A 14,300-nucleotide genomic window follows, 5' to 3' on the forward strand; every position below is an offset into this window, starting at 1 on the left:
GGGGCAAGTGGGGGAGGGGAGAGGAGGGGGAGGGGCGCGCAGGCCCCCAGGCCCGGACCACAGATCAGAGCCTGATCCAGCGGATTCTTCTGAGATTCCCTCAAACCTCAGTGCCGGGCAGACCAGACTTCGGACATCTGACTTCTGTTTTCATTTCTTTGTGCAGAAAAAGACCGAGTCTCACCCGCCTCCCGTTGGGGTTGAGCCCGCCAGCAAGCCGGAGCCGGAGCCCTTGGCGCTCCTGGGACCCTCCCGGCCGCAGCAGGTGCGGAAAGCGGGAAACGCAAACCTGCCCCAAACCCCCGTGCGGAGGGGCCGTCCAGCCCTGCCCTGGGTCCCGGCCCCACTGCTGCCCAGGGCAGCTCTGGCTTTGAGGTTTCTCTGTGGCCCCGTCCCACGGCAGTGCCCTAAGACTTCAATGTTCTGGCACGAAAACCATCTCTCAACTCGACTGCTTTTCCTATCTGGGAGGCCATGGGAAATTTGCCTAAACCTAGCGTTTTGAATTTTGCTTTGGCAATGTGGTGCGGTCAACGGGTGGCCTCAGCCCTCCACGCCCCAAAGGCAGGAGGTTTGGAACCCTGGGCACGGCAGCTCCACGAATTCAGGTGACAGGCCTGCGCCCAGGCCCCCAGAGGTGGCAGGCCAGGAGGAAAAGTCCCCGACTGCAAGGCCTGGGCTGCGTGTGGTCGGGATGTTGCCAGCTTCCGCCCGCGTCTCTCAGGCCTTGGGAACTAACTTGGGAACCGCGGGCCTGCGGGAATGTTCCGTCTGAGCGCTAAACAGGGAGCCTGCCAGCAACGCGCAGAACGTGACTACCCAGCCCCTAAGGAGGGACAGGTGTCTGCATTTTCGCCGTCTCCACACCTGAAGGCTGTAGCAAATGAGCAGGAAGGCTGCAGGAAATCAGCGCTCCCAGCAGAACCACGTGATTCCTCAGATGTTCCCAGTTTGCTGGTTCTGAGAAAAACTCTCCAAGCTTTCGGCTCAGTTCAGCAGCACTTGTTTTTTTTTTTTTTTTTTTTTGAGACAGAGTCTCGCTTTGTTGCCCTGGCTAAAGTGAGTGCCGTGGCGTCAGCCTAGCTCACAGCAACCTCAAACTCCTGGGCTCAAGCGATCCTTCTGCCTCAGCCTCCCGAGTACCTGGGACTACAGGCATGTGCCACCATGCCCGGCTAATTTTTTCTATATATATATTTGTAGTTGTCCAGATCATTTCTTTTTTTTTTTTTTTTTTTTTAGTAGAGACAGGGTCTCGCTCTTGCTCAGGCTGGTCTCGAACTCCTGACCTTGAGCGATCCACCTGCCTCGGCCTCCCAGAGAGCTAGGATTACAGGCGTGAGCCACCGCACCCAGCCAAGCACTTGCTTCTGAAAGACACAGTGTCCTTCCTTCAAAGACGGGGCAAGCCCCGGGCTGTGCTCTGGTCTCCAGACTGGAACTTGCAGACAGGGCGACACCCCACGCCAGCCCGTGGTCCTGCTCTCCGCTTCCCTTCCTTCAATATCTTGTGCCCCAAACCACCTCGGCTTCCTGGCCCGCCACCAGCCAGCGCTCTGCTAACGGACACTGGGTTCTAGCCGCCCTCCCGAGCTCCTGCCCTAGAGGCAGCCGCTGGGACACACAGGCCATGAGGCGAGGTCCGTGCGCTTGGGCCCCACTCGCGGGCACTCTGCCGGAGCAGGTCAGAGGAGGCAGCCCCTGCCAGGAAGGGTGGGGGACACACAGGCACCCCAGGCAGGGAGGGTCTCCCAGCCTCGGGCCCCAGCCCAGGTCTTGGGAACAGGCAACGGGGCCACCATGCCCCGCAGGTGCCGCGTTCACCCCCCAGCACCGCGTGAGCACCTTCATGGCCGCCCCTTTCCCCAGAGCGGCCGCCAGGTCTCTCCTGCAGCAGGGGAACCAGGCCCGCATCTGCGGGGGAGCGAATGCCCGGCCGCCGCGCGGCCCTTTCCAGGTGAGGCTGGTGCAGCTGGGAGACTCCACGTGATCGTCGGGGCCAGTGGGGGGGCTGCATCAGTCCAGGGGCCCATGGGCCACGACAGGCCTCTGTGGGGCCTCCGCCCAGCGGACGGCCCCTCTTCCTTCAGAAATCCAGGGGCGCCCACCCTGCAGGCGGAGGCGTATCTAGGAGCGCCCTTGGGGTACAGACACCTGAGGAGAGCTGGCGGGTGTCCGTGAAGGAGCCCACTGCAGGTTGCACACCATGGGGGGCGTCCCCAGGGGAGCCGGGAGGCCGGCGCTGACAACTCGGGCAGGGAGGGAGCGACCATTGCCCAAGCCCCGCAGCAGGAGGTTCCAGGGCCGCGGCAGCCCTGGGGACAGCCCTGGGGATGCTGCGGATGGCGGGCGAGACTGCGGGGCTGGGCTGGCTCCGGCCTGGTCGCTGTCCGGACGCCCTCGCAGCCAGGGCTGGAGGCAGGGAAGGAGGGGCAGCCACTGCAGAGGCACAGGTGGCAGCGGTATCTGGCAACGTTGTTCAGCCCTTGGGGACGCGCACGAAGGTGACAGTGTATGATCACAATTTTAACAGGATGGCGCCGCTGAACTTCACCGCGGAGCAGCGAAGTTCAGTCCCCACTCGTGTTCAGGAGAACAGCGCATCAGAGCCCATCCCAGGTGACTCAGCCGAGATTCGGGATGTCCCTTGCTCACCTGTGGGGGGCCAGACACAGGCCCCCCAAGCCTGTCTTTCGTCCGCCCTGCCTGCGCCGGGCCCTGACTTCGGCCCCGCCAGGGCCTCCACGCTCCTCGTCCAGCCTTGCTGGAGCCGCTCTGGGCAAGGAAACCTCTTTTTGCCCAACCCGTGGGACCTCGCAGCCCTGACACACTTGTAGCCATCCTTTCCAATACGGTGCTAAGTCCAGAATTTTAAAAACTCTCTGTAAAATGTTTATTTAGGCCGGGCATGGTGACTCTCACCTGTAGTCTCAGCTACTCAGGAGGCTGAGGCAGGAGGCTCGCTTAAGCCCAGGAGTCTGAGGTTTCTGTGAGCTAGGCTGACGCCACGGCACTCTAGCCTGGGCGACAGAGTGAGACTCTGTCTCAAAAATGAATAAAGAAGTAAAAATTTAAAAAATTAAATAAATAAAATGTGTATTTATTCATTTATTTGTTGCCCCTGGCAACCGCCATTCTACCCTCTGCTTCTGTGAGTTTGGCAGATTTGCTTTGTTTTCCTTTGGGGGGGGTCTCGCTATGTTGCCCAGGCTGGTCTCAAACTCCCAGGCTCAAGGACCCTCCCTGGGAGCTGGGAGCGCAGTCTCGCGTCCCTGTGCCCAGCTTTGCTTTTTATTTGACGGAAGAGAAGAGTATTTATGGGCAAAATGATACGAAGTCCAGCACAGGCTTTAAAACACTGCAGCAAAGAAACGAAAAGGAGCAGGTAGGTGAACACAAAGGACCTGAAAATCCTCGAGGGTGGTCGAGGGCCCGTGGGGAGACTTTTGCGCGTGTTTGAAGGTTTCCGTAATAACTGTTCTAAGCGGCGGGAGCTGACCCCACGGCCAGCTGCCTGCGCCCCGCAGCCTGCAGGGCAGCCCAGCTTCCCAGCCACCCTCGGACTTGGGGTGCGAGGCTTCCTGCGCGTGGCGTGGCGCGGGGCTCCCGCGGGGCCGTCCCTCCCCAGCCTCCTGCCAGAAGGAAATGGGACACAGGACACATCAGATGCTTTGGGGAGCGAGGGGGCAGGGGCTCAAGAATGGTCCTTGTGGGAGGCGCCCGGCGACCCTAAAAGTGTCCGTATCTCCAAGTCGTAGAGAGCAATCCCCATGGGGAGGCCCCAGCCAGGACCCAGGACAGCAGGCGACGCGAGACCGTCCAGCAGAGCAGGCTGCGGTCACACGCCTGGGGACAGCCCCCCAGACCCAGGGCGGCCCTGCTGAGGTGCCCGTGGGCTCGGTGCCGCGAGGGAGGGAGGCACACAGCTGCCCTCGGCTGTCAGGGGGCAGCAGGCTGACCCGGCCCCCTGGGACCCTCCCAGACGCACCACCCTGGGGAAGGTCCCGGCCTCTCTTCTGGGGATTCTGTCCCGGAAGACCTTTGAGGCAGAAAAACAGGTTTAGGGAGATGACGGGGTGACTCCCAGGAGAGGCTGACCCTGGGAGCAGCCGCAGGGCAGTCCGCCAGTTCCTCTTGCTCTTTGTGCTTCCAACACAGACTTCTGGACGTCGGGGCTTCTGCTCCGCTCTGGGCATGGCGGGAGCTTTATGATTTGGTTCAGGGGAAAATTTTAAGAGTGTCACCAATGAGCAAGTGTTATTTTTATAATAAGGTAAAATGAATATCTTTAGAAAAACATTGCAATACGGTACCATTGCACAATGACGGCAGTAAAGTTTTGTGCAGGTGCAGCGGTGGGGGGCGGGGCAGAGGGACCTCCCCAGGAGGTGGCGCCCGGAGGGCAGTGCCGGCTCCACCCGCCCCACCCGGACAGAGGGGCTGTGCTGTGCGCTTGGCAGGCGTTGCGTGGCTAGTTCTCGCAATGCCGGTTCCCTGTTCTTCCTCTCGGACAGAACCCCGCGTGCAGCCTGGCGCCGTGTCGCGCAGGCCGCAGATGTTTGCTCCATCGCGGCTCTGGACGCCTGAGCCGGGACTGAGGTGTCGGCAGGGCTGGTCCCCCCTCGGCCTCCCTCCTGGTGCGCAGACACAGCCCCCACCCATCCTCACACGTGTCCTCCGCGTGACGCGTCCCGATCCCCCCGAGGGACCCAGAGCTATCGGAGTAGAGCCACCCGCGTGACCTCATTTACCTGCATGACCTCTCTGAAGTCTCCGCCTCTGAATGCAGCCACCTCCCGTGGTCCTGGGGCTCAGGACCCCACCCTGCGAGCTCTGGGGTGCAGACCGCGACGGCTGCCAGCTGGTCTGTGGCCGCGGCCCGGCACTGCGGCTGCCGGAGCCCAGGGCGGCGTCGCGGCCGGAGGGCGCAGGAGCAAGTTCACGCGGGCTGCGAATCGCCCTTCCTCCTCCTGAGCTGCACTCAGGTCGCGGCCAGCCTCAGGGCCAGTCCCCGGCTGGGGCACAGGGAAGGGCCTGAGCACCCTCACGCTGTCACTCGCCTGGCCTCTCTCCCGCCATTGGGCAGCCACGGACAGTTCCTGGCGGGGTCTGGGGGCTGCAGCCTTTCCCGGAGGCCGGCAGTGCCCCCCGGTGGCCCCAGGCAGGAGGCGCTGGGGCGAGGTAGGCGGAGGCTGGAGGCCGACCCTGGCCGGGCAGGTGCAGCAGGGGCCCGGGCCTGGGCCCGCAGCAGCTGGTCGCCTCCTCTGACAGGTGGACCCGCCTCTCCCACCTGCCGGCCTTACCTGCGTGCTCCACAGCGCCCAGGCGAGGGCGGCCCTGGCGGAGACCCGGGACCTCACAGCTGTCGCGGGGAAGTCAGGCAGCCGGTGGACGGTGGACGGGGCACCAGGCTTCCGTCCAGCTCCCTCCGGTGTTCCTTAAAAATATAGGAATTTATCTGCTGATCGTGACAGCGTTGCAGGTGCTGTTAAATTAACCTGGAAACAGCGACAAATATGAACACAGGAGCGAGTTCCCGTAAACTCACTGCTCATGGGAAACCTCTGCTCATCTGCGTGTTTTTATTCCGCTTTCCCCTTGTTATATGCATTTACATATTTGGATCTGCTAGTTCATGTTGGATTTTAGACATTAACGGAATAGCGTTTCCGGTTCATAAAATTCCTTTTAGGCTAATTTTACGTGGCTGCGCGGTAACACCCCACAGACTGGCGGCGGACGTTCGTGTCACCTGCGTCTCTGTCTTGAATGACACCACACTGCGCGGATTGCCTTTAACGTTTTTGTGGAAAAGGAATATTTCCTTAACACGATTCCCAAAGAGGTAGGACTGCCGGGCTCAGGACACCTTCTGAAGGTCCCTGGCGTTTACTGCCACGCTGCGTGATGAAGAGGAAGGTCCGGGTTTTGGTCCCGTCAGAAATGCTGGTCTCAGCAGATTCTCAAAGGTCCAGAGTGTCACCAACTCCTTTAAAAAGTTGGGGTTTTGATTGTCGGTTTGATGGGCTGACACCGTGTTGATGTCATTTCTTTGATGCCCACGTGCAGGGTGTCCATGTTGGCCAGCGGCCCCAGCGGGGGCAGGGCTGCATTTTCTACTGGGCGCCCCGTGTGTGTCGCCCCTGGCTCTGAGGTGCAGGAGACAGAATGTCCTGGAGAATTTCAGCAGAAAGGGGCGTGGTAAGCGGAGGTGACGAGCAAAGGTTCTGTGGTGGGGATGGAGGAAGGGCCTCCAGGCTGTGGCTGCAGACCTGCCACGGGAGCACTGCTGCTGGAGCACTACCACGGGAGCACCTGCCATGAGAGCATCTGCCACGGGAGCACCTGCCGCAGGAGCACCTGTTGCGTGAGTACTGCCACAGGAGCACCTGCCACGGGAGCACCGGCCGCGGGAGCACCTGCCATGGGAGCACCTACCGTGGGAGCACTACCATGGGAGCACTGTCGTGGGAGCACTGTCACGGGAGCACCTGCTATGAGAGCACCTGCCGCGGGAGCACTATCGTGGGAGCACTGCCACGGGAGCACTGGCACAGGAGCATCCTTCTGGGTTCCCCAGAGCAACCCTTCTCTGCACAACCAGAAGAATGCCGCGTCCCCAACCAGGAGAACACTGAGTCCTCAACTGCCACCTCTGCGGCCACAGCCTTCTCCCCACCCCTCCTGTCTCCGGCTCAGCCCCTCCCGCAGGTGCCCGGGGGTTGGTCTCGCGGTGGAGCTGAGCGACGTCCCCCGCCGCCTCTCTGCTCCGTGCCCCCAGCACCTCCCAGGATCCCCCAGCTCCCTCCGCCTCAGCGTGGTCTGCTCTGTCCCAGGCATCGTGACACTCTGGCTAGACCTCGGGGCCAAGCACACCGTAGGGGCCCCGTGTGGGCAGCCTGGACGCTGCCTCGCTCCCCGGTCTGGCCGCTGACCGGATGTTCCACGCCGGCCCCTGCCCCCGGGGGCTCCCACCTGAGACTCCCACCTCACTGTGCAGCCGATTCAGAGATGCAAGGAAGAGGTCTGTGACGGGAAATGTATTTTATTTCCTTTTTTGAAGTCATTTCCAGCGGGGCGAAGTTAGTAAAAATACAAAGGAGAGAATACAAAACACATTTAGTGATTTTTTCTAACTAGTCCGCTGCAGAGCTGTGCGTACAAGAACACAAACGGGAAATGCAGTAGCTGCAGCCTAAGGCGAAACCCCGAGATCACAGCTCAGCGGCAAAGACGCCTCGTTACAAAAATAAGAAAGTGATGTTGGATCTGTGAAATTCTGAACAACGGCACTGCGGGCCGCCCACGCCGCGCGACCGTGGGGACCTGGCCTTTCCGTGCGCGCCGCAGACAGGCCCGTCACACCAGGAGCCCTGAAGGCCTGCGGGAAGGCGTGTCGACAGCTTCCCAAGCACACGGAGACGCTGACTGAAAAGGAACCATGGGTCCTGCTTCCCTTCCGCTTATCTCCGCTGTTCATCTGCAGCGCCGTGCGTGTGGTCGTCACTCCGCTCCCCTGCGGTAGGTGCTTCAGCCCCGAGGCTTGTTCTGCGGGGACGACGGTCCTGCTCGCAGGGCGAACACTTGAACACGCTCCCTCCGCCTTCTGCGGCCTCGGCCGGATGTGCTTTTGCGCCAACCGCTGCGGAGCCCTTGCGAGGAGTCGCCCGCGAGTTCTTCCTGCACACACAGCTGCTCCAGTGTTCTTGCGCCCAGGGCAGTGCGGCGTGGCGCCACCTTTGCCGCACCGTGAGGACGGCCTGGGGCCACGCGGGGCTCGCCCGGGGATGGAGGTGGCTCGGGCCGGGCTTTTCTAGAACTGCCAGCCGGAGGAGATTCTGATCATTCCTTCACTTGCCACTCGATGCATTCTCCAGGGGACGTTCCAGTCTGTTTGAAAATGGCAGCAAACGTCCTGCCGCTTGTTTCAAACGGGAACGCCAGTGAACACAGTGCTACCATCTTCGTCTCCTCTGTCACCTTCTCTGCCAAACGTGGCCCCAAATCCTCTGTGGAACAAGGCGTGAATGAGTGAGCTGCTGCCGCACCAGGTGAGGGCAGGGCCGCCCTCTGCGGGGACCCCCGCGTCTCTGTCTCAGGCGCCTCCTGGGTTTGGCGGCTCCGGGCAGTCAACCCCAACGCCGGCGCAGGCTCCCCGCGACTCCGGGGCCGGGCCGCTGCACCCTGGCGCCCACGCGCTCTTTGAGAGGAGGGACGTCCCCAGTGGAGGCTGAGCCGCCCCAGAGCAGGGCCCCGTGGCCAGGCCCAGGCCGCCCCCCAGGAGACTGTGCCGTCTGTGTGGCCGAGACACCCCCTGCGCCCCCAGCATCACCACAGACAGACACTCCGCTAAGAGCTGGAGTTAGAAAACGCCTTTCTCTAAACAGATGTTTGCGTCAGAAAACAGGCGCGGGGGCCCTGCTCCGGGACTATCAGGTGGTTTAGGAAACTGCTGCGGTGGCAGACACCAGGACGTCTTCGCAACGCAGAAGCACTTTTCGCAGTGAGGGACGTCGCCAGGGCGGGTGGTCAGTCCTGTCTGTGCACTTGGGAGCCCAGCTGCTCGGAGGGCCCGTGGCGCGATCGGACGGCCTCCCGCCTGGTTTTCAGAGACCACCGAGAGGGCTGGGAGAGGCGTGCTCTGCGGCGAGTGCCCACGTGCACCAAGACGTGGAACGGCGACAGGTTCACGTGCTTTGAAACAGTTACGGGGCGCGGGGAAGCTTGGAAAAATGACTCCAGGATATGAACAAAGTGGCTGGGTTGGGTGCGTGTCACAGTTCTGGCTTTGAGCCGTGGACGGTGGGTGCCACGTGGCCACGAGGGAGTGGGCGGGCGAGGGCAGCCTGGCCACGCCGGCGAGAGGAGGGGAAGCCCCGAAAGCGCCAGCCTCCACGACGCGCACGAGTGCAGCGCCAAAGCACCGAGGCGCTGGCGTGGCCTCTGCCGTGCAGCCACGGGCAGCGGCCTCCAAGCGAAGGTGCAGAGGAACACCAGAGCCACGTGAAGCCGCGGGGCCACGGGCAGACCCTCCACGGCTCCGACACCGGCTCCGAGGAGGCAGTGGGTGCAGATGGGAAGGTCCCCAAGTAGCTTGAGTCCCCCCAGACCCGGTCACGTAAAAGTGGAGGGAGACGATGGAGACAGACGTCTCCGTGGGCGAATTCAAACCAGACTCGGAGGCAGGAAACACGCCTGGCGCCCGGCAACGAGCGGCGTTGCAGCGTCGGGAACGTGGGCGGCCAGACTGGGGCTCACTTGGGGAGGTCGAAGGTGTCACTGGCTCTGAGGCTCGCTGGTCTGAAGGACAAATCGAAGGACCTCTGGTCGCTGAAGCTCTGGGCTCTGTACTTGGCCAGGGGCAACGGCTTTCTGCGCCGCTCCTGCTCCAACACAGCCAGCTCCCCCCTCTGCGCCCCCGGCCTGCGTAGCAGCGCCCCCTGGCCCTCGGCCCAGGCGCCCTGGCAGCCCCCAGCTCTGGGCGTGGGCTCGGCAGAGCCGTTCGTGGGCTCCAGAGCAGGGGCCGCGCTGCTCTCGCCCCTGGGGGGCTGGCTTCCTTGGGGCAGGTGTGGGGCAGCAGGGTCCCCCTGGCCATCCTCTCTGGGGGCAGGTCTTCCCCGTCCCCCACTCCTGCCCGCAGCAGGTGTTCCTCCAGCTGCGCCCACAACGGGCTGCTTCTTGGCCGGGGGTGTCGTCCTGCCAGCCCAGGCCTGTCCCTGGACCTGTCCCTGGACCTGTCCTTGAATCCGTCCCTGGGGCTGTCCCTGGACCTGTCCCTGGACCTGTCCCTTGGGCTGTTGCTGGATCTGTCCTTGGACCCATCCCTGGGGCTGTCCCTGGACCTGTCCCTTGACCTGTCCCTTGACCTGTCCCTGGGGCTGTCCCTGGAACTCTCCTTGGACCTGTCCCTTGACCTGTTCCTGGACCTGTCCCTTGACTTGTCCCTGGGGTTGTCCCTTGACCTGTCCCTGGACCTGTTCCTTGACTTGTCCCTGGGGCTGTCCCTGGACCTGTCCCTTGATCTGTCCCTGGGGTTGTCCCTGGGACTGTCCCTGGACCTGTCCCTTGACCTGTCCCTGGGGCTGTCCCTGGGGCTGTCCCTGGACCTGTCCCTTGACCTGTCCCTGGGACTGTCCCTGGACCTGTCCCTGGACCTGTCCCTTGACCTGTCCTTGGGGCCGTTCCTGGACCTGTCCCTGGGGCTGTCCCTGGACCTGTCCCTGGACCTGTCCCTTGACCTGTCCTTGGGGCCGTTCCTGGACTTGTCTCTTGACCTGTCCCTGGGGCTGTCCCTGGACCTGTCCCTGGACCTGTCCCTGGACCTGCCCCTTGACCTGTCCCTGGGGCTGTCCCTGGACCTGTCCCTTGACCTGCCCCTTGACCTGTCCCTGGGGCTGTCCCTGGACCTGTCCCTTGACCTGTCCCTGGGGCTGTCCCTGGACCTGTCCCTTGACCTGTCCCTGGACCTGTCCCTGGGGCTGTCCCTGGACCTGTCCCTGGGGCTGTCCCTGGGCAGCCAGGCTTCCCAGCTCCTCAGGGCTCCCTGGAGCTGTGTCTGAGGTCTTGGCAGCCCAGGTGCCCTGTCCCTGACCTGGGCTCCTCACCTGTTCCGCCCACGGCCCCAGTGTACCTGCCTGACCTCTGTGGCTAGGGGGGCGGGGGCTCTCCACCTCTGTGGCCGGGTCCTGGGCTGACCGTAGCTGCGCCCGAGGCTGCTCTGCCACGTTCTGCACAACCTCCGGGCCCAAGGGCGCTGTGTGCCTCCCAGAGACAGCTGGCTGCGGCGTCTGCCGCGACCTCACACACCCTGAGGCAGCTCTCCCGGGTGCGGGCCGACTTTCTTGCCCCCACTGGGAGTCGAGCACGGGGCCTGCCTGTGCTGGCCGACACCCCTGGGCTTCACTCCCTGGGCTCTGGGCCTCGGGGGTGCGGCGGGCGGGGGGCTGGCGAGCCCGGGCGTCAGGGGGGCTGCGCTGCTGGGCCCACCCCGCCCGCCTGGCCTCTGCCTCTGTGGTCGGCGCTGTGGGAGGTGGGCCGGCGAGCTCTGTCCCCGAAGGAAGCTGCTTCTCCCACTCGGCGCCCTCTCTGCGTGTGGTCAGCTGGTTCTCGGCAGGCAACGGCAGCTCGCCTGGGCCGAGGCTGGGCCCCGCTGGGCTCGCTCCCCACGGCCTGCGACACGTGGAGGCTGGAACTGCGGGCTCCGCGCCACGACCTGGAGGACGTCCTGCCCCAGCTCCGTGATTTCCGCCTCCCACTGCGGCGTCGCTTTTGCGTGTTGCGGACTCATGGGATGCACACGGCACCGGGGAAGAGCGGGCGGCTCCCTCCGCGTGGGGGGCCGGGGCCCCCGCCTGGCCGTGGAAGACGCTCCTTTCCGCAGCTCCACCCGGGGCCCACACGTGGCGGTCGTTGGGTTCCTGAGGGAGACACTGTCCCCGGAGGCCACCCCCCTCCGCAGCACGAAGACCTGTTGCTGGTGTTCCGCACCCGTCCTCGTCCCCCGGGTGCTCAGGGAGCCGGCCGTTCGCTGGCAACGGCGGTGCGTGACCCGGAGCGTGACCCGCCACGCCCGCCGCACCTGCCATCTCCCTGGGCGCTCTGACGCTTGCCTTGGGCCGTCCGTCGAAGGACGACCCCGTGTTCTTGCCACAGTCAGGGCTGGCGTTTCCCCGGGCAACCTGCAGGGGCTGAGCAGATGCGGCCGGCGGCCACTGGCCCTGCTCCTGCCGGTGCAGGACGTCCGAGCCCCTCGTGGCGAAGCCCTCAGGCCCGACACGCCCCCCGGGTGGAGCCGCCTGCGACGTGGGGGCGCCGGTCAGACCACTCTCGCCGGGGGATGGCGCGTGCTGACCCCCCGAGGGGCCGCAGCTGTTTCTTCCTAGGTGACCTTTCCGTGTTGTGGGGTCGTGCAATGAGGGGCCCTCACCAGGCTTTGGGGTTGCACGCGACTCCGGCCCCGGGCACCCCGCATCACGGAGCTCACACGGGCTCTCTGCTGAAATATCCTTGCGGTTCTCGGGACTGTTTGGACTCTCGAAGCTGCCTCTGCCTTCCTTTCCGCCGGCAGGATTTCGGGGGGGTCTCTGCATCGGAGCCGCGTCTGGGATGCTGCCGTCGGCACCAGCAGCACCTGGAGGGTGTGCAGGGCTCGGGTCAGCCTGTGCCCCCCGCCTGGAAGAGGTCTGGGGTCCTGCCGGGGCCCCGGGAGGCTCGCTCAGCTCCGCGGCAGCTCTGCCCGCCGCTCTGTGCCCAGCCACCACGGGAGACGCCGCCTGTGCGTTTTCAACCACGGTGTCCCCTCCCCCAACGCGGGGACGCGCGTCTCCACCAGGCGGTGCGTTGTGCAGGGAGGCAGGAGCGGGTGGCATCTCGTGGACAACCGGGCGCTGCACAGTGATCCGCGGGGACTCCACGGCAGGCTGCGCTCGCCGCGCGGCCCGCACCACTGGCGCGTAGAGCGGGGGGATGTGCCGCGGCCCGTTCTGTTCTGGGAAATACTTCTGCGTGGCAAAGAGGGGGTCTCTCTCCGAGTCTGGCATCTCATCCTCTGAGCTGCAAACTGTCATGGCGACTTCAGGGGCCTCCGCCGCGCCCTCGCCCAGCGGCCCCGCGGCTCTCGCGTCCCCCACCTCCCAGGAGCCATCCATGGCACTCCCCGCTGTGGCACGCACCGTCCCGTCACCCCTTCGGCCGGCCAACCCCAGTGGGGACGGCAGAGACAGCGCGGACAGGTGGCCAGGGAGCGTGGGGGAGTCCGGCCCCACACAGGGCAGGGCTGTGTCGGCAGCAGCAGGGCCACCCCGCTGAGCCGTGGCCTGGGGCTGTTCTCTGGGCTCCCCCTGGAGGGGCCCCTTCCCGCTGGGCTCTGCTTCCCCTGCGTCGGGGCGCAGGGCACCTTCTCTTCCGGGCTGGCGCCTGGCACCCGCGTGGCTGATCTTGGAGCAGCGGGACAGCCAGCTCCTGGGGCCGCACACGACGGTGGCCACGCCGAGGGCCGGCAGGGGCTCGGCCGTGCAGGCCAGGAAGCGGGCGAGGGGCGTCCTGACGCAGGTGCTGGCCATGGTGGCCGTGTGCAGCACCCGCACCTCCGGCCTGTGCATCTTCCGCCGCTGCAGGTTTCTCTTCTTCCGCGCCCCGCCGTGCAGCGGCAGCAGGCCGGCCTCGGAGCAGAGGCAGGCGCTCTGCTCGAACTTCTCGCGCAGCTTGGACAGCACCGAGCTCGTGCCCACGACCTTCGGCAGGAGGCCCCTGGGGGCTCTGGGCCGCTCCGCCGGGGGCCTCTCTCGGGCCGCCTTCTCCTGCGCTTCCTTCTCCTCCGCGGCCAAGAACTTCTTCAGGATGTTTTTCACGGCGCTCTTGCCGGTGGGGGGGCTGCGGCGGGGCTTCTCGCCGGGGAGGCCGCCGGCCCTCTCCTTGGTCTTGTCCAGGAGCTTGTTGATGGTGGCGCTCACCAGGCTGCAGCCGGGCCCGAGCCTGTCCCTGGGGGTCAGCCTGCCCACCTCCCGCGTCCGCTTGAGGTGGGGCTCGCGGCCGGCGCCCAGGAACTTGGCCTGCAGGAGCTGGAAGCGCGTGGGCCGCCGGGTGGCCTCCTGGGACTCGGGCTGGCGGCTCGGCCTGCAGCCCCCGGCCGCCGGGGGCCCGTCCTCCCGGCTGGAGACGTAGAGCAGCAGGCTGCCCAGGACGGCGCGGGCGGCGGGGTGGCAGGCCGTCCTGTCGAGCTTCTTGGTCAGGGCACGCGCGTCGACGGGCGTCCTTGCGCTGCACATCTTGCGGCTGTTCGGGCTGCAGAAGAAAATTAGCCGTCACGTGTCTCACCGCTTCGCCAAGATGCCCTACGGGGCGTTTCTCGTGGGCAGCCCCACATCGTAAGAGCCCCCGGAGGTCTAGCGGCAGCGAGGGGGCACGGGACACGGGTCCTGGTCTGCGCCTGCCGCGACCTCAGGGTCGGGCGGTCCCTGCCGGGTCGCGTTTCCCGTTGACCAGCAGCGACGACCGACCGCCTCCTGCTGAGGGCGCCGCCGCGTGCGCAGTGCATGGCTGTGGGGTGTGCTTGGTAGCGCAGGCGATTCAGGTGCACCAGGGACGCGCGCTGCTGTGTAAGCGGGAAAACAGCAACGCCAGGAGCGCGCGTCCTCCGCGTGGCCTGTGCGTGTCTCTAGCCTTGCGTGTGACAGTGCAGTGGGGCGGGCGGGGCGGGGACTAGTCGGTGCAGTGGAGCGGGGTGGGGGGGGACTAGTCAGTGCAGTGGAGCGGGAGGGGGAACTAGTTACCACAGTGGAGCGGGAGGGGGGGACTAGTCA

General features: G+C 65.0%; 1 protein-coding gene across 1 annotated transcript in view; it reads right to left on the bottom strand.

Moving 5' to 3' along the window:
- Positions 1 to 9,254: 9,254 nt before the first annotated feature.
- LOC105825128 (collagen alpha-1(I) chain) overlaps positions 9,255 to 14,300 on the bottom strand; it is a 9,674-nt gene continuing 4,628 nt past the window's right edge. Inside the window, exons 2-5 of the mRNA XM_012662817.1 lie at positions 13,998 to 14,092; positions 10,455 to 13,782; positions 10,125 to 10,229; positions 9,255 to 9,677 (exon numbers count right to left, since the gene is read on the bottom strand). Of these exons, the coding sequence (XP_012518271.1) occupies positions 9,255 to 9,677; positions 10,125 to 10,229; positions 10,455 to 13,782; positions 13,998 to 14,092 (3,951 nt within the window). The remainder of the gene's footprint in view (positions 9,678 to 10,124; positions 10,230 to 10,454; positions 13,783 to 13,997; positions 14,093 to 14,300) is intronic.

This window comes from Propithecus coquereli, unplaced genomic scaffold (assembly GCF_000956105.1).
Source record: "Propithecus coquereli isolate 6110/MARCELLA unplaced genomic scaffold, Pcoq_1.0 Scaffold782, whole genome shotgun sequence".
NCBI classification, from domain to species: domain Eukaryota; kingdom Metazoa; phylum Chordata; class Mammalia; order Primates; family Indriidae; genus Propithecus; species Propithecus coquereli.